The sequence below is a fragment of the Siphateles boraxobius genome, unplaced genomic scaffold (genome assembly GCF_051911475.1).
Source record: "Siphateles boraxobius isolate OS27281-9 unplaced genomic scaffold, OSU_SipBor_1 130, whole genome shotgun sequence".
Taxonomy (NCBI): Eukaryota; Metazoa; Chordata; class Actinopteri; order Cypriniformes; family Leuciscidae; genus Siphateles; species Siphateles boraxobius.
The window spans coordinates 19037285-19055865 of record NW_027508734.1 but is presented as its reverse complement, the minus strand read 5'-3'; the positions used below and the strand labels follow the sequence as shown (position 1 = coordinate 19055865).

Here is an 18581-nt window from a genome sequence, read left to right as displayed (position 1 = left end):
ACTCTAATTATTGCCAAATGCATAATCTGGCCAGTTTCAAGTAATCCAGGGTTTCACCTTGAAAGCTGTACTTTTTTCTTTCTTTCGTATTTTCTTATTCTTCACCATAAGGCAGGTTTAATACTAAAAGTTCTATATTTTTTGTCTGAAGCAAGAACTCTAGGCATTCCACTAGAATAATGAGGGGAGGACAGGGAGGTGGAGACTAACCGGCTCCGGGTCTCTTTATCTCTCGGTCTGCCTCATCTCGACAAAACTCATTTTGTCTCTGTAGAGGAAAGTTCTCAAGTAGGCAGTGTAAATCAAGCTAGTATATTTAAGAGTAAAAAAAGATATAAATGTGCACATTTTACTACCAAACAAGTGTTTAACCTCTGCACAGAACGAATACTTGCATATATAAATATATATATATATATTATATTATATTATATATTTTTTAATTAATCAACAATGCGTCTGTTTTCTACATACGGCTGACATATATTGTACATTGAGACCATGTAATTATCATCTTGTTTCAGGAGTTTTTAAAAAATCTAATGCTATTTACAGATGTGGATGTGTTTGGGTGTTGTGTTTTTCAGTTTGTTAGTTGTTTATTTTGGGTGCACTGTCTTTTGTTCCTGCCCATAACCACTCTTTGCCGAACACCCCTTATTTCCAAAGCTCGCCGAGCTTCTATCAGCGATGCCGGATGCCTAAATGTCTCTGTCTCCATTTGTGGGTTTGTTCATTAGTCACTTTTTTGGCCTGTGCTCAGGGTGTGTTCTGTGTTTGGGGCTTGTGTGCACCCAAAGCAGCTTGTGGTGCTCTCTCTCTCTCTCTCTCTCTCTCTCTCTCACTATCTATCTCGCTCTCTCTATCTCGACTGTGTGTTCATAATTTCTTAGATCTGGGACTAAAAAGTGGCTCAGTTTGTAAAAACCCAACAACCCACCCGGCAGATCAGAGCATCACAGCACCACCATCCCCTCGTGTTGACCACTTGCTCGACCGTCAAAGCAGACTGTGGTATCTCACTGTGGGGCATTCGTCGCAACACAGTAACCTCCAACGTTCCTGTCATCAGAACCTTTATGATGGCATTTACTTTTTTATGTAGCATTTAGATAGCAATGTCCAATTTAACCATTCAGCCTTTTCAGGGTTGTGGGGGAGAATTGACTTTTTTGTTATTATTTATAGCTGTCATAAAAGCACCATCCCTAAACAATAGTTCTACTCTCAATTGATTTCTGTCTGTCTGTGTCTTTTGTTTTTGTTCTGTTTATGCATGGGAGCGGATGTTTGCTTTTAGTCTGGGGTTTTCAAACTGGGGTCCAGGGACCACGAGAGGGGGAGTGTTTAAATGCCTGCAAAAACAAGAAAAAAGAATTCACAAAATGTGTTTTAGGGCTGCCAAAGTTCATATGTGCACTGAAGGTATTAATGAAATTTATTGACAGCACTAATTTTTAAACGTCATTTTTAAGACTTGTGCTCACCAAGGCTGCATTAATTTGATCAAATATACAGTAAAAGCCGATATAATGTTTTTCAGCAACCATTACTTTAGTCTCCAGTGTCACATGATCCTTCAAAAATCATTTTTATATGCTGATTTGGTGCTCAAGAAATATTTCTCACCACTTACCATGATATATATATATATATATATATATATATATATATATATATATGTGTGTGTGTGTGTGTGTGTGTATATTTCAGGATTCTTTGATTAATAGAAAGTTCAATAAAGATCAGCACTTATTTGAAGTAGAAATCTTTTATGACATTATAAATGTCTTTACTGTCACTTTTGATCAATTTAATGCATCCTTGCTGAAGGATTAATTTCTTTCAAAAATTCACAAAACTATACAAATAAAGTTGTGCTGTTAATAATAAAAAAAGATCTGGAAAGTATTTACTTGTTTTTATGACGTCACATGATATTTTCCTCAGGGTTTTCTGTATACATGGAAAATATAAAATAACCTTAATATTTCAGGAAGGGGGCTCCAAGATGATCAAAATATTTGGGGGCCCTTGTCATCAAAATGTTTGAAAACCCCTGGTCTCATTAATAGTAAAATCATAAAACGTGTGCACACCACATTATCCAGGTACAAATAAAGTGTTTTAATCACGCCACCACAGTGAATGACCAAGCATTAAACATGACCTTTCACCTATTAAGAGAATTCCAGACACAAGCAAAATGTCTTCGCTATTATCTCAATGACGCAACATGTTTTTGACATTATCTATGTGCTACTGAGCATCGTCTAGCTGCAGGTTGCTGCTTATTTCTTTCGTGCTCAGATGAAAACCCAAGTGTTCTCATGGGAGGAACTGCCTGTAAGATGACAGTCAGCGGATGATGAGTCCCCAAGTGTAGGTCGTATGAAAGGCCAGGCTTATCTCTTCAGATGACAGAATCACTGTGACAGCTTACCCAAAGCAGCGCTTCCCCTACCCGTCACTCTGTTTTTAATTGAGTTTCCGATACTGTGCTGTTTGTGTAAGTAATAACACAGACTGGAAAGATTATTTGGCCCGTAAATGTTTTTACTGTGACAACATGGGGATTCTAAAGGCACTGCATGAGAATATGTATATATATATATATATATATATATATATATACTAAAAAAAGCTACATGCATTGCATACTGTAGGTTCACAATTATCAAACACTACTGTCAAAGTGAAGACAGTTAAGAACTGCCATTGAAAACCATTCATTTTTGAAGTGTGCTAAATTTATAAATTCACAGAACTACGAGTCATTTCAGCTAGGTTTATATGGTGTATAACTTGGCTTTGGAAAATTCCAGCACAGTTGAAAGAGGCCGCAGGATGAGGAAAAAAAAAAAAAGCTTAGGATCAGCATTGAAACAACTCGCACAACAAAGGTTAATTGTGTATTTATAAAAGTTTTCAGGTTTTGTTTAATTTCATTTTGATCATAATCACAAAAACTGGTTAAAATGTGAGGTAAAATCAAAAATGATATTGTACTATAAAAATGTATATTGGAGTCAGCTTTTCACAATAGCACCATTTTTTCCTCTTATATTGCAGCTCATGTTTCTTGATAATCTCTTTCCACTGAGGGACTAAACTAGGGACAGGGCCATTATTATTGCAAAACTGATATATGGCATTGAACCAACAGGAGTCATGAAACATTTCCAAAACTTTCTGGGAAAGGCAGCTGTTCTCCTCTCACTTGCCCGACTCCAGAAAAGGCGGAATTCAAGGAATGCTGAAAAAGACAGACCTCTAAACCATTATAGAGGTAAACCCTGTCAATCATTGACGCAATAGCTCTTCTCATATTAACAAGCACAATGTTCGGTTGGTTACACAGTACATTTTTTTGAAGCTGTCAAAGATACAAGCCACACTATATCTTGATACTCTCATGTACGTACTCGTTTGGTAACACACATGTGCTCATTCTTTGCTCTCCACGCCATGTGTTCTGTAACAGTACTCTTATCACTCTCAGGCTGGGTTCTGTGAAACTTTAAAGGACACGTTCAGAGAATTTAACAAGTCAATATCAGAGGTCAATATTCCCCATTGAAAAACCTGATGGAATTTAAGATGGGGAACTGCTCTGCCATTTACGTTTCTTGGAAGGATCCCCTGAGGTGAGTGCATGTGTTCCAGAGCTCAAGGGGGAAGTTTTACTGCTGTCTCCTGATGGCACATATGGTGTATGGCCGAGGCTGAAGGGTCATGCCCAGTTTCGGAGAGAGACTTGGAGTAAAGCCTTCGGGGAACTGAAGGTTGAACCTCTGGAGCAATGTGGTGAAGAATAAGAACATCTCCAGCCTGGCCAACTGCTCTCCCAGGCAGTGCCGCTTACCTAAAGACCATCAAAATGGATATGTTAGACTGAAGAATAACGTGACAAGTTTTAGATTTGCTGATGTCCTAAATGTTTGCAGTTTACCTATTGAGAAGGGGAGAAATGCTTCATGCCGGACAAATTTGCCATTACAGTCAAGGAAGCGCTCTGGGCAGAAGATGGATGGGTTGCTCCAGTACTTCTCATCAAAGTGCACCGAGTACAAGTTAGTGATGACCATGGTGCCCTTGGGGATAGTGTAGCCACGCACCACCGCATCTTGAGACGTAGCGCGGAAGATGCCCAGTGGGACGACATTGCAAAGGCGCAGGATTTCATGCAGCACTGCCTCCACATATGGCATCCTCTGCTTGTCTTCAAGAGCAGGTGGTCTGCCGTTCAGGACGCAATCGATCTCCATTTGGACCTTTTCTGCACAGAAAAAAACATAACGTCATTAGTGCAACGGCATTAAAATGTTGTAAACGAGAACTGCTTTGTGGGCCCTGGGCACCAACCTTGTATCCTGGGATATAGAGCCATGTAGAGCATAGCCCAGCGCAGACAATTTGTGGTGGTCTCTGTGCCTGCGATGATGAGTTCTCCAACAGAGAAAATGAGATTATCTTGAGAAAAAGATGTCGTTTTATCGGTGGCGCTCTGCTCCATTTCGTCCAAGTAGGCATCAATGTAATGTTGCGGCGACTGCGGAATCCTGCTCTGTGAGAAGCGATTGATGATTTGCAGAAGGAAGTTGTACACCTTGTTGGCATTGCGAAACAGCTTTTGATGCTTTCCGAATGGCACGTACTCCATCCAGGGGAAGGCGTTGTACAAGAAAGCCCAGCCACTGGCAGCCAGCTCCACATTCTCACTGAAGATCTCAATCATGTGCTGAAAATCACCATCGTCATAGGTGAAACGCTGGCCAAAGATAATGAGGTTGGTGATGTTGGAGACGGCATTGGTGACGAGATGCTTAGTGTTAAAGGGCTTCCCCTGGTGCTGGTCAATGGCATCCAGAAAAAACAGGCACTCCTCAGAAATCCTCTCAAACATTCGCTGACCACTGCCAAAGTAGCGGAAGCAGTTCACAGCCAGTTTGTGGTGTTCAATCCAGCCTCTACCATATTTGCAGTTCAGAAGTCCTAGACGCAGAATAAACAATGCGGTTGGCTTAAAAATGGAAACAAAGAAAGTTTATCTGATAAACTTTCTGTATGTTTAACCAGAGATTATTAGTCAAACAGCAGTCTCGTTGGTTAAACACAGTTTACAAGAATTGCAATACTGATTACGATAACCTCGTGTGACTGTCCGCTCTTCTCTAGTTATTGCCCAAACTCTGACATACATAACCGTGCCAGAGCGTTTTCTCTGAATCACCTAAATATTTGAAAGAGTACTTCACTAAAAATGAAAACTTGTTTCATTAACTTCCCTTATATTTTCTGCATAAAACAATTGGAGATTTTTTCCTTTCCCAGACGTTTTATAGTGACCATAACTGTTATGAACAAAGGAAAAAAACCACCATTAAACTAGTCCATGATATATATGCTTTATTCTGAAGTCCCATGACAGCTGCACAGATAAAAATGTATGAACTCTACAACAGCTTGTTGTCATATAAAGTGTCAGTGATTAATGACTTATTTCGTCTGTTTCTCACACAAAGCAATCATGTTGCTTCAGAAGACTTGGAATACAGTGTATGAGTATACTGTAAAAGTTTATGGTTTATAGTGATTTTTTTTTTAAATTGAATCCATTGAAAAAAAACTGCTAACAAGTTTAGAAGGACATAAGGGGAATACATAATGACAGAATTTTCACTTTGGACATTTTTTATTACTCTTTAGCTATCTAGATTTTTCGGCAGTGATCTATTCTAGGAAAACATTCTAAAAATAAATGATTCTATAAGCAACCACTTACCTCCCATTTTTGTCATCTTTTGAAATAAAGGAAGGGATGGGCGGTCTGCAAAAACCTCACTTTGATGATACAGGCACTCTTTAATGGCATCATAACCATTTAGAATAACAGTCGAGATTCCTCCCAGGTCTAGACTGAAAATCTGGATAATAAAAGGGCAATATTCATTAATCCACTCCAATGCCAAACATATTTCTACTAATGAACGGAGTATAATTAGATGACTACATTCACCCTCGTGGATACGGTGAAGAAAACGAATTAGGGATGCTGACTCAGCATGTTTTGGCTATTCTACAAAACTGAGTGCTTTAGCGCTCTGCCAAAAATGCAACGCTAAATGCAACACTCTTTTGTTCCTTTAAAAAATGTATAGTTCTAGGCGCGTCTAGACTAGAACCCTCCAATTCACTAACACAGACCAATCAGCTGTGAGCTCAACGAGGGACATCAGCAAATGTGTGTATAAAATGAGTGTATAACTGTCGAACGTTTTATAATAATAATGATGATAATAATAATAAAAATGCCTGCATGCAACTGCATCTGTAGGAATTAATCCCTGCAATTACAGAAAATGTATTTTGCCACAAGTAGCCAACATTGCACAAAACATTTATTATTTTTTACGATAGTAGTTAGACACCTAAATAACAATACATTTTATATATATATTGTGTGACTGGAGGAGCACCGTCAAAATAATAAACTCAAGGCGCATGGCGCCGCGCCGCAGGGGACGCTTCCATTGTAGACAGTTTCATTGATTACAAGACAGTAAGATACATTACAGTAAGATGCATATTGTATGACTGGAGGAGCAGCGTCAAAATAATAAACTCAAGGCGCATGGCGACGCGCCGCAGGGGACGCTTCCATTGTAGACAGTTAATTAATAATTATTATTATTAGGTGGCTTAAAATAACCTTTTTTTAAAGAAAATACATACAAGTTGCTACAAATAAATATTAGCAAAAACGTTAAAAGTTAAAAGCAGCCAGTCTACTGTAGCCTATAGTGCATGTTACGTGATCATGTGCAAGTAAATAGGTAAACTTGAGGACTGAGAGTGAAGTGTCATCCGTACCTGTCCGTAGATATCACTCTGCCTCTTCATGTAGACGTGAGGCTCGGTGGCTAGGGATAGAATATTCCCTATCAGGGGTAAAGGTGTCGGTCCAGGGGGAAACCCTCTGGGTCTCCGTTGCTTTAAGAGCTGGCAAATCACCAGCAAAATGAAGAGTGTAATGAACAAACTGCCCAAACATACGAGAGTTTGCTCCCAAGACACAGAGAGCAGAGATGTCAACCGTTGAATCGATACCATTTTAGATACTTAAACACTTTGGGATAATCTGTGCTTTCTGAAAAGTTTCTAGAGCTCCGTTCTCTGTCAGACAGTGTATTAGGAGATCATCTTGCACATGTTGCTCTATATCCCCCGCCTCTTAAAGGCTAAGATTGGCTGGCGGAAAGAGCTCTTTGGATTAACTTGCATTGTTTGATTAAAGGGTTGTCAGAACTATTGATTCGCGAGAATTCAGACAAATTTCTTTTAATTAGGCAGATGTTCTCAAGTACGTTTCCAAGCGGGGTTTTCTTTGTATTTGAGAAACTTGCAACATATTTAAATGGCCATGTAAACCAAAAAAGGACTTTGCAGTGGATATCTCTTCTCTTCTTTGAACTATAGTGACTAATTCATCGAATCTTTTGAATCTGTTCATTAAAAGACTCGGCCATTATTCATGCAGGTCCCTTTTTTTGCGGTTACATCGTAGCGCCCGTAGGTTATGACAGGCGAGAGTAGGCTATGTTTGTATGTAATAAGTTAACCATTTCCTGAATCGATTCATTTAACAGCAGACGACGGAAAGTTTTTGCCTACAAGTCTACTTAAAATTTAAGAAAAGGTGTTTAGCATCAAGAGATGTCCCCACAAACTACACCACGTCTGTATTTTTCCTACTTTGCGGAGGAATACGGACTACTAAAACTACGCGAGGGGGCGGCAAGTGTCAAAAAAAGTATATCAACTCATTCAATGGAGGGGGCGTGTCCGTTTAGTATTTCCTTCCAACCAATGAGATGCTCCTTCACAGCTCGCACTCGAATGCTATTTGCTCGTGCTACAGTCAGTCAGTCTGCTAATTCTTTGACAAAGTCAACGGTCCAGTTGTTTGCCTTTTATTGAATTTTTAAAGGTGGGGTATATAATTTGGAAAACGACTGGCATATTTTGAAAATACACAATTCAAATGGTCCTACCCCTCCAACGCTGGCCCTGACTCCACCCACGATTTACTACAAAGGCGAAGGGGGTCACGCGCGCTGGGGGAGGGGGGGCGTGGTACGACCGTTTGATTGACGAACTTACTGTCCAATGATTCTAGGTGGTCTTGAAAATAATTGGCTGGAGTTTTTCGCGTCCTGCCCATTCCACAGATGATTAAATTGCTTAATTTTCATTCAGTGCTTCTAACTCAGTGGCTGTAAGTGGGTTAGGAATAGGATTTCAAGTTATTTTGAAAAAATGCACAAAAATTGAATCACATACCCCACCTTTAAGTGACTGGTTTCCTGTCTTCCAAGTTTATAACGACTGAGTCAGAGATTTGAAGTGAGCGCAAAATATGAGTCAGTTAGAAAGTAACGTGAATTATTTATTCAAAAACACTAATTCGTTCACGGACGAAATATCACTAGGCCTACCGTGAATTCTCACTTACCAATTACCATATATAATATGAGTTTGGCTGAGAACTGGACACAGAGTTAATGATTTACGATTGTTTTAAAATAAATGAAAAAGCTCCGCCTGGCGAAGAATACTTTTTGCTTTTTTTCATGATAGTGTGCTTTGCAAACCAAGTTTTCGAGTCAGACACGTTTGCACTGTAGGATTTGTGCTACAAACTTTGACCTTATGGTTTTAACCCTCCACTCATGTCAGCATTTTTTCCTGCTATTTTAGGCTAAGTAAGACCTGCAAGTTCGCAGAACGTTTATCAAGTCACCATAGGCATATACAAAAGCACCCATTAATTAATCAGCACATATGAATTGTGATCGTTTTAATTATCCGTGGGGTGATGTTAGTGTATTATTTAAACAAAAACATTATGCTTCTGCACCACTGCACATATTCAAAAACCATGTAAAGGGCTGTCTTGAGAAAATAATAGGTTTGAAAAGAAAACAAAGCATAGCCTAGGTTATGTCTTTCCACAACACAGGAATCATACCAACCTCTGCATGTTTTTATACTTTTAAAGGATAAGTGAATGACGTATCAGAGTGTTAACTATAGCCATCATAGCCTAGTAATTTGATCATAAATCCTCCTGGTTTTCTCAGTAGAAATGTGATTTTCCACATTGTTGATGCTCTATTACATGGTGTCTTTGGGCCTTATTATCTATGAAGTTTGAGCCCTTCCATCGGTATTGATAGATACATCCAGCAGGCCTCAGGGGATTCTGTTCAAAGACTATAGTGTTTGTGATATATAATGAGGACATCTAGAACATTCAATATTATCCTCCCATAAGAAACACTTCTAATTATGGATTTGGTATAGGCCTAGCTGAGGGAAAAGTCAGTCAACATAAATTAATCAATAAAAGGAATTTGAGGCCTCAGAAGAGCAATGGCATATTATGAAAATAAATCCTTTGCTGTGATTTTAGCAAAAGACAAGGCTAAAAACGTAATTAGTTTCAGATTTCACAAATAGCTGTGTCCTGTATATTGCATATTTTTGTAGTGTTGCATACAGTAAGCAGTTTTGAATGGGCGCAGCAGCTAATAACCATCAGAGGCGTCTCAGTCATTCTTTTTGTTAGTCCTTGGTGACTTGGTAGCGTGCCAATCCCAGTCAGATGATGCCATTGGTTGTTAATGCAGCCTAAATAAAAGGATGGTGTGTGATTAGTAAAGCACACAGACGAGATTATGATGAACTCTAACTCGGTTGATTGATAAGCAACACTCAGTGATTAAATCTCATTTCCTTAATGTCTGAGGATGAACTGTGCTGGCTCCTTGCTGACCATTTAGGGCTACTCATTGTCTCAGAGAGGGTTATGGATTGTGTTTAGTTTTCCTCTCAGAGTCATTACAAATCACACTTAATCCCTGCTGCGTTCCGTCTGCAGGTGTTTAAACAGCCACGCAGACCAAAAAAGCTGTGTCGGACGTCTCCTGCACCAAGATAACAGCTACAGTACCAAACTGATGCCGTTCCTCAAATGAACTCTGAAGGATGTCTCACATACGTACAGTAGGTGCATAGGCAGATACAGCCTATGAGCAAACATAATCTATGAGCAAACATAATCTAAAAGAACATTTTCTGCTTCAAAACAAAATGATTATCTGTCTTCTGAAATAACTTACAGAAGGCTGGCTGAAGTGAGTGATGAAAGCATGACCACATTTGAAAAGGTTACAGTATTGACTCCAAAGTTTCATGCAGGAAAGGAAAACTCTCGACTTTGTTTGCTTACTCACTGAACTATGGACGTGGTACCTCTCAGGAAAGTGTTCCTCTAGTGGAAATGACCCTTCATTAGGCTGGAGTTCATCACGCGTGCAAGTGTAGTTTCCGTCCATAGCATGGGTCCCTGGTCCTGTCACGTCGCCCAGATTTACTGATTCCGTCATTGGCGCAGCTTTGGGTTCGATAGCACTAAAAGGCTCATCCAGACTAATGGGGTTCCTATGTGACGCAAACACTGTCTCTTAGTGGAAATGGTTTATTAGGCCTTAACCAATAAAGAAGAGGAGTCAGATGATGCCTCAAGACAAAGACTTCTGTAATTGGAACCGAGATAGAAGGCTTGTTATGGACGTAACCTCTTTGATTCTGACAAAGGGTCACATCATCACGGAAACCCAAATAAGGACAAGAGCAATGTTGCAATTGATCACATGCGTTATTACAGGATACAAAGTTAAAGGGTATTCGAGTTTGTTTTCTGCCATCAACATTTGTCTGGCACGTAATTTGAAATGGATTTACGAAAATGTCACACATAATCCATTTGGTTTTTTTCCCCTCTCTTAAAATAGTTTTGTGTATGTGCTTTATACAAGGTTTAAACAATTACCAAAAGTATAATTTTAGAAAATTATAATTGAAGAATCAAGCAGGAACAGAAGTATCATACCAACTTTATATGTTTGATAGAGCCATATCACATATGCACACAATGGTTGACAGACAGACAGACAGACAGACAGACGGATAGACGGATAGACGGATAGATAGATAGATAGATAGATAGATAGATAGATAGATAGATAGATAGATAGATAGATAGATAGATAGATAGATAGATAGATAGATACGAGAGTTAACGAGATACGATATATTAGGTTGGTTCTAAAAATTATCTCAACAGAAAAACAGATCATAGACTTTCTTTAAATAGTTCCCTTACTTTTTTTTTAAACGATATTGAATTTTGCTGATCGCTGGTGAATTTTTGTGAATGGAGCAGTTTGTGATTGAAGAATGACGTCATTAGTGTGACACACTCTTTATCATTTTCCAGAAGCCCGAGGACAATCTGATTGGTTGGATGAGGGAGCAGTGAGCTCTGGTTGGCTGTCGGAGAATCATTAAACACCCACACTGTCAATAGTGAGACCCACATGGTGGGTATATAGGCAGGTGTATTGTAGCTTAATGCAACAGACTCAAAATTTCATCAAGTTGAAATATCCCCTCTATTTTGGGACGACTCTTTTCTATACTCTATCTATTGCACGAAGCTGAACATCTCAAGGTAAGTAACAACTATTTATGGCTTGACACAATAAATGTGCCATGCTTTTTATGAATCTCAATATACTGTACCATAGATGTGTGTAAATAATAAAATAAAATGTTAGGGAGAGCTTAATGGTATATGCATTACTCTTTGGCTCTGTAGTTGCACAGAGGCATGCTCGATGGATTTTTTTCTCAAGGAGAATTGGACGGCTACTTAGACCTGGCTGTGGGTGCAGAGACAGTAGTTCATTACACTAATGCACAGGGTCCTGCTGGAAGGGAAATCACGAGGCTAATATCTTTAATGCTGCAGTTATAGCATAGAGCCTGACAGTAGGAGACGTCTGCACCAACCACACACGCTCTAATTCTTCTGCAGCAAACAGGAGAATGTGTGGATAACTTTCCAAATAATATTATTTTAGTTTTTTAAGCTCAGTTAAATTTGCCAATAATGCTTTAAAGAGGGTGCTTATTTTTAACTTTTTCACCAGTGATGGCTTGACAATGACATTTTTTCCCCTCAACATTTTCGGTTTGTTCTTAAACTATTTAATGATGAAATGTTTCACTGCAGGGGACCATGGTTATGTTGAAGATCTCCGCTTTCCTTGTTGCCTACGCACTGATTATTTGTCAGATGTACAGCTCTAATGCAGCTCCTGCCAGGTAAGGTTCTATTAGAAACATATTGTCATGTTGATAAATGCTTAAAGGGCAGTGGTTTTCCTTTGATAATTACTCAAATTGGCTAAATATATTTACTAGTGAAACAGGTGCTTTGGTAAAGTCATCCGGACGAAGGCAAGGGAACATATGTTTTCATTAGAGGTTGCGGCATCATGGACTATCAGTCTTTTGATTACATCAGATGAATCCCGGCCAAACCCACTCTGCTTACGACAGTATTGATCGGGCGATAAATCTTAACTTGGCAACTGGACAGCTTTTAAGTGCCATACTCTTAGCAGATTGTTTTGATTATGGTTAGGATTTGATGTAGCAAGCAAAAAGTGCTTTTATCATAAAAAAGGAGAGGAGACCTCACACAAACCATTTGTATAGTCCTGTAAGACATGATCATCACGAAGACATTGCGTTGCAGGCCCGAGCTGGAATCATCACCAGATCGAACTACGCTTACTGACTACGAAGCGAGAAGATTGCTTCACGCAATTGTCAAAGAATTCATGCAAATGACCGCAGAGGACATGGAACAACAAGCTACTGAGGAAAACAGGTACAAATCCCATTGCGTCTATTTCTTGAATCATTCCAAACGCAAACTGTTGAATAATTTAGCGAGTGTGCACTGATTTGTTTCTCTCGTATTCAAGAAAGTAAGCCCGAAATGCCTCCAACATGAGAGCAATACCTCCTTAATGTCAAGTGTACTTGTACTTGTTGTAAATGACAGGTATGTGATGACTTTCTGTTAAGAAGTGGGGAAGGCTGTAGAGTTCTCTGCCAGTTTATTCTCTGCATGAAACTTTATTTACCTGTCAGATTTATGAGAGATTGACCATGTGTAAATGCCTGTTTGCTCTTAATGCATGAAAACGAGGATATCAAACGGCATGGACGGAAGCATGATCTGAAAACATGTGAGGAAATGCCTGCATGATATGCTCAAGTAAAAACATGAAAAGTGCAGCAGAAATGAATTATTGAAGCATGATTTGTTTTACGAGACCATAATGACAGCCGTGCGAGGAAGCATGTCAACATGCATCCTGTCATCATGTCTATCCTGTATGTGAATGTATCCTGCATGTCTAAGTGTCTATGAGTTTCTCTGCATGTGGTCTTTTTCCTCACAGCCTGGGTAGAGCCGTGTCCAAGCGCTGCTCCAGCCTCAGCACTTGCGTGCTGGGGAAACTGTCCCAGGAGCTGCACAAACTGCAGACGTATCCACGCACCAATGTTGGAGCGGGTACACCGGGCAAGAAGCGCAGCCTGGAAGAGAGTGATGTGTTGGCTGGATACGGAGAGGTGCTCAACCGTGTCTAATCGGCAGCGGCTGTAAATCCGTGCTTGGCCCTGATATGCAAGTGCATGTGGAAGTTTGCTTGCCTGATTGACTTGAAAGAACATTTTTTTTCTACTTTCTTTGGCAGAGTAACAAATCTCAGACAGACTCTGTTCCACTAATTTAATATAGTCACTGGATCTATTTGGGTTATATAACTGATTCCTAAAATCGGGGCGCTCTCATTGGTAGACAGGGCGTAACGACAAGCTTTTTTTAACCCACAGCAAAATTCCTGTCTTTTGTGATTTGACTTTGTTCTTGATCTAATAAAGATATTTTTAGAAGGAGATCTTCTTTGCCTGTTGTTTGTTTAAAGTTCAGAAATGAACGAGCATTCTTATGTGATTAATTCCATATAATCAGGTACACATTTTAGGTAAGATATATTACTGCTGACATTTTTATGTTTTTTGTTCAATATATTTAATGCATAAATTATGTACATTTATAATCAATTTATAAAGTCTTTAAATATGTTGATTTATTTATTCTAAATTAATATTTCAATTCCCATTCTTTTTTTACCCTTCCAGTATTACGACACAGAAGAGAGCCTGTAACACGGCCACATGTGTGACCCATCGCCTGGCAGATTTCCTGAGCCGCTCGGGGGGAATCGGAAGCAGCAAATTTGTCCCCACTAATGTGGGCTCCCAGGCGTTCGGCAGACGAAGGAGGATCAGTCAGGAGTAGTCAACTAAATGGGTCTTCGTGAAATGGTACGTGAATATTGTTCTGAATCCCCTCGTCTTTTTAAGTGTCAAAGTCATCTCATTCATTTTATGTGTACCGCAATCAAGATAATTCCGCAATGACATTATAGGCATGCCGTGATTTATGTTAGAATGATGTTTATGTCACAGAACATGATTATATTTAATGTTCGTGCGAAAATATTTTATGATTATATGGTCATACTGAAACAGCACTAATAATAGATACAGTCCACCTTGAAAATCTGGGATTCATAATCTAATTTAAACCTAAATAGATGTTTGAAAAGCTTAAAACAAACCAATATTATGATGTAAAATAAATTTATAAATATTTTTAATATATGCTATTATAAAAAAATAAGCATTTTCAGAAGTGTACTCTTCTTTTTGCATCTTATTCTACTGAAAATAGCTTTAAAAATCTTAATTTTTCATATTAGTATGCTGATATTATAGTTATAGTATAGTTTATGTTGCAGGTGTCATATACAATGATGATAACATCCTACATAAATCTTTCAACAGGTCACCAATCTACACGTCCACAGTTCTTCTTTGATCGCTGTCAATAAAAGAGAAACCATCATGTCCTCATTATGAACCCTGAGAATGGAAACTCCTCACTTTCATCTGAATGGACTCCAGTTGATAGCACTGATCGTTTCCATCCAGCCAGACATTATAACTGCTTATTTTTTTGGCTCTTCAACAAAGCAACATAAGTTTAAAAAAAGAAAAAGAAACAAGAAAGCGGTGATGATCAGTAACCATCATTTTTCTACTCATTTGGATCCGAGGAAGTGCATTGCTTCATTCTTTCCTCTCAGCAGAGAGCACATTCAGTATGTACAGTCGGGTTTGGCCCTTGTTCATTTAATGTGTCTCAGCACATTACGGTATTTTGGGGATCATATTAAAGCAGTGCCTCATAAAAAGGCTTCCCTGATTATGGATGTGTCTTGTGCCTTGATGTAACACACTTTACATGCCGCTGTTGTACAGTATGTTTGAATTAAAGGAGGGAGGTACTACAACTGAATTACAAATTGTAACAATTGTGAATTTGAGCAAGATTAAAATGTATTTTAGATACATAAGTTTTGGGGTACTTGATTTATTGACTGACTGGTTGTTTTAGTAATTGGTCTGCATAGTCTTACACATGCCTCCATCATGTCATGCTCGATTTTGCATTTCTGAAACAATAATCAGAATTAAATGACAACCACATCAAGGTTTCAGTATTGATTTGTCCAGTTGTTCTGAATGCCAATTTAAAAGGTCATAATCCAATGGAGCACTGAAAAAGGTCTTACTGAAAGTGTCTATTTAAGAAATTTAATTCGTAAACCAACGTTAATCTAACATAATCAATTCATTTTAATTCATGAAAACCTAATATCTAACAGGAGACAAAAAATATTAATCTTATTTCTATATCTGAATAATAGTGTACGGCTTGTTCGAGTAAAACCAAAGACTGCATCATTCCCGTTGTGTTTTGTAGCCCCAGAGATGTGCTTTATTTGTTTTTATTGGGTCCTCTGTGCAAATTACAGTGACAGCAGCCATTCTGCATAAACCCTTCTGGGAACCGTTCGTCATGATTCAGTTTTTTTTTTGTGTTTAATTGTCATGCTGGTCCCCCAACAGTGCCCACCCATGGGAACTTGTTTACAGTCAATACAATTCCCTAAAAAAGAGGTAGCACTTTATTTTACAGTCCTGTCCCCTATGTACTTATTATAGTAATTGCAATAACTGCTTAATAACAAGGCACTAACCCTGAACCTAACTGTAACCCATTTATTATACCTTATATTACCCAGTACTCTCATAGATGCACGTACTGTAAAATAAAGTGCAACCAAAATAGAAGTAAAATGGCCTTTTTTGGTGTCATTTAGAGGGAGTGCAGAGACCCGTTTTGCAGAATGGATTGATCCTTTTTATATTTACTGACACCATTGAGGTCCTATGAAACATGTCACTCTGTTCTTGTAAGCAGGAGTGACGTTTAAATAATGTATACAGCGTCTTTTCCTACGTCTATTTGAGCGATTGAAACCTTTAATATATTTCAAAATTTGAACAATAACATTTTATGTGCTTCTAAATGCGAATAAAAGAGCACAATGTGAATGATTCATTTTCATTCATATAATCTCATAAATGGGGCTCATTCTAATCACCAGAACCACTCATCCAAGTTTCCCCATCACAGCCTTCTCAACAATCGTGACGGCAAGTGCTTTCTTGTGTCCTCAAACAGTTCAAATGGATCCCATCCAGTTAGATGCTTTGTTAATTAACCTCTATAACCCTCATAGTAGTAGTGAGTCATTTCATATTGCAGTGCCTCTGCTGCCCAGCCCATTCCTCTCTGCTAATAAGGAGAGATTGTAAGTTCTCGTGCCTCGGTAAGGCAGGGTCTCTTTGAGAGCCAGCCAGTCAATTAATCTTTATCTGCAAACTTTTACATTACATTACTCCTATCACCGTACAAATTTCATTGTAATTACATCTGACATATTTCACAATGCAAACAGAAGAGAAAACGCAACAATTGCAAAACTTAAGAGTTGTTTACCAAAAGCTCCTAGCATTAAATTAGATGTATTGCTTTAAGTAATGCTTTTTTTAAAACAGCATTAAAAAACAGATGGATAGTTATTTTTGGTAAGTTTAAGTAAAAGAAAAAGAGCTCTGCAGTTATTTGCTAATTGAGCTGCATAATTGAGTACGGAAGTGCAATGATTTCGCCACAGTAAGACGTCATTAAGTAAATGGATTACAAGTCTCTGGTGCTGTACATCCAACTTAAAAAAAAATGGACTGATCTAAATGAAATACATCAACACATGGAGCTAAATAAAGCAGCTAGTGCTTTAGCGTCTGTATGGCAGTCAGCCAGACACTTCACCTATGACAAATACTGCTTAAGCATGCTGGCTAAAATGCTAAGCAGTCTAAAATTGAAGGACTACATTGAATGAGGACTACAATCTAGAATGAGGCAGAAAAGAATCCTACACTATCAACTGGTCAGTTAATTACTATTTAATAGTATATGTCAAAACAATTCGACATATTACTTGACCTCCTCAAATAACACGGTAAACATCAACATGTAATATAATAGCATGAAGTTTCTATCTTTTCACTATAATTAATGGAATTTTTTTATATTCAGTTGAAATTCATTGATTTGTGATCTCAAATAAATTATTTGCAATAGGGAGAGCTGTGTGGCGGTTCTGTTTGTTGTCACTACTGGATGCGCTTTACTGTAAAAAGCAATTGCTTTGATTGAAGGCAAAGTGACGCACATCCGCTAATGAGATCAATGGCAGAATATAGAAAACATGATATTTACCAAGCCTCTCACCCTGAGTGGAACAAGAAAAACCCAAAGAGAAAAAAAAATCAATTCTTTCCACATCACTCTCTTGTGGACTCTGTTTATGGAAGATGAAATGGGCATTTTGGCCCCAAACCAGGTAAAAGATTGTTGTCTGCATTCTCATAGGAGATGCTATTATACCTCGATCGAACAATACAAATTAATAGCCTGTTTCAAAATTAATGATCTGTTTCTGTGTCGACTATGCTGACCTGACATCTTCACACCTGTGCTGTGACGATAAATGTTTGTTGCATGAAGAGAAAACACTATTTACTTCATACAGACTACTGTAAATTAATTTTTCATTACTTAATTATTGTTGTTGTTTTTGTCAAAGATATTTATGATGATGAGTTGGACCAAATGGTGAATGCTTTTTTTTGTTGCTCTTTGCTAATTTAAATGTGGGAAATAGAAACGAGAAGGTTTTACACAGGTCCTGAGCACAAACCGAAGGCAGCTGAATTTATTAATAAGACATAAAATACTTGGTTACATGAGCCAATCTGCACAATGTTTCTGGTTTCATTGCTTTCCCCTAAAGTTACGCATGGTTGACACTGTCATGAAATCGGTGAACTGACGCCCACTTTCCTCCTCTTCAAAAACAGTTTGCATTCAATTATCAATAATCCGTGAAATTGAGGTTACATGGAGATGAATGAGGAAAATGTAGATCAAGATCACAATTTATTTGTGAGGGAGGAAAGTGTCTAATCAAAATCTGAATCTCATATCAAAATTCCAATATTAATGATCTGTTCTTGCTGTAAAACTACTCAGGCCAGAGTGATAAATCCTCTCAAAAACTGTGAGAAAATGCTCAGGGGACTTAGTAATTGTTAAATCTCTGTGTGTGTGT

At 38.4% G+C, this 18581-nt stretch overlaps 2 protein-coding genes across 3 annotated transcripts; one reads left to right on the top strand and one right to left on the bottom strand.

Moving 5' to 3' along the window:
• Positions 1-2899: 2899 nt before the first annotated feature.
• Positions 2900-7210, bottom strand: cyp2r1 (cytochrome P450, family 2, subfamily R, polypeptide 1). The gene is made up of 5 exons (XM_077228488.1): positions 6874-7210; positions 5786-5927; positions 4366-4995; positions 3953-4279; positions 2900-3865 (listed from the first exon to the last, which is right to left on the bottom strand). Exons 1-5 carry the CDS (start codon positions 7111-7113, stop codon positions 3684-3686), a joined length of 1521 nt encoding a protein of 506 aa, XP_077084603.1. The 5' UTR covers positions 7114-7210; the 3' UTR covers positions 2900-3683.
• A 4149-nt stretch (positions 7211-11359) lies between these two features.
• calca (calcitonin/calcitonin-related polypeptide, alpha) lies at positions 11360-13705 on the top strand. 2 transcript variants are annotated; one of them, XM_077228495.1, is made up of 4 exons: positions 11360-11447; positions 12143-12234; positions 12671-12805; positions 13386-13705. In XM_077228495.1, exons 1-4 carry the CDS (start codon positions 11445-11447, stop codon positions 13573-13575), a joined length of 420 nt encoding a protein of 139 aa, XP_077084610.1. In that variant the 5' UTR covers positions 11360-11444; the 3' UTR covers positions 13576-13705. The 2 variants fall into 2 exon arrangements, with proteins under 2 accessions (XP_077084610.1, XP_077084611.1); XM_077228496.1 differs by lacking the exon at positions 11360-11447 and adding an exon at positions 11459-11578.
• The last annotated feature ends 4876 nt before the right edge of the window (positions 13706-18581 follow it).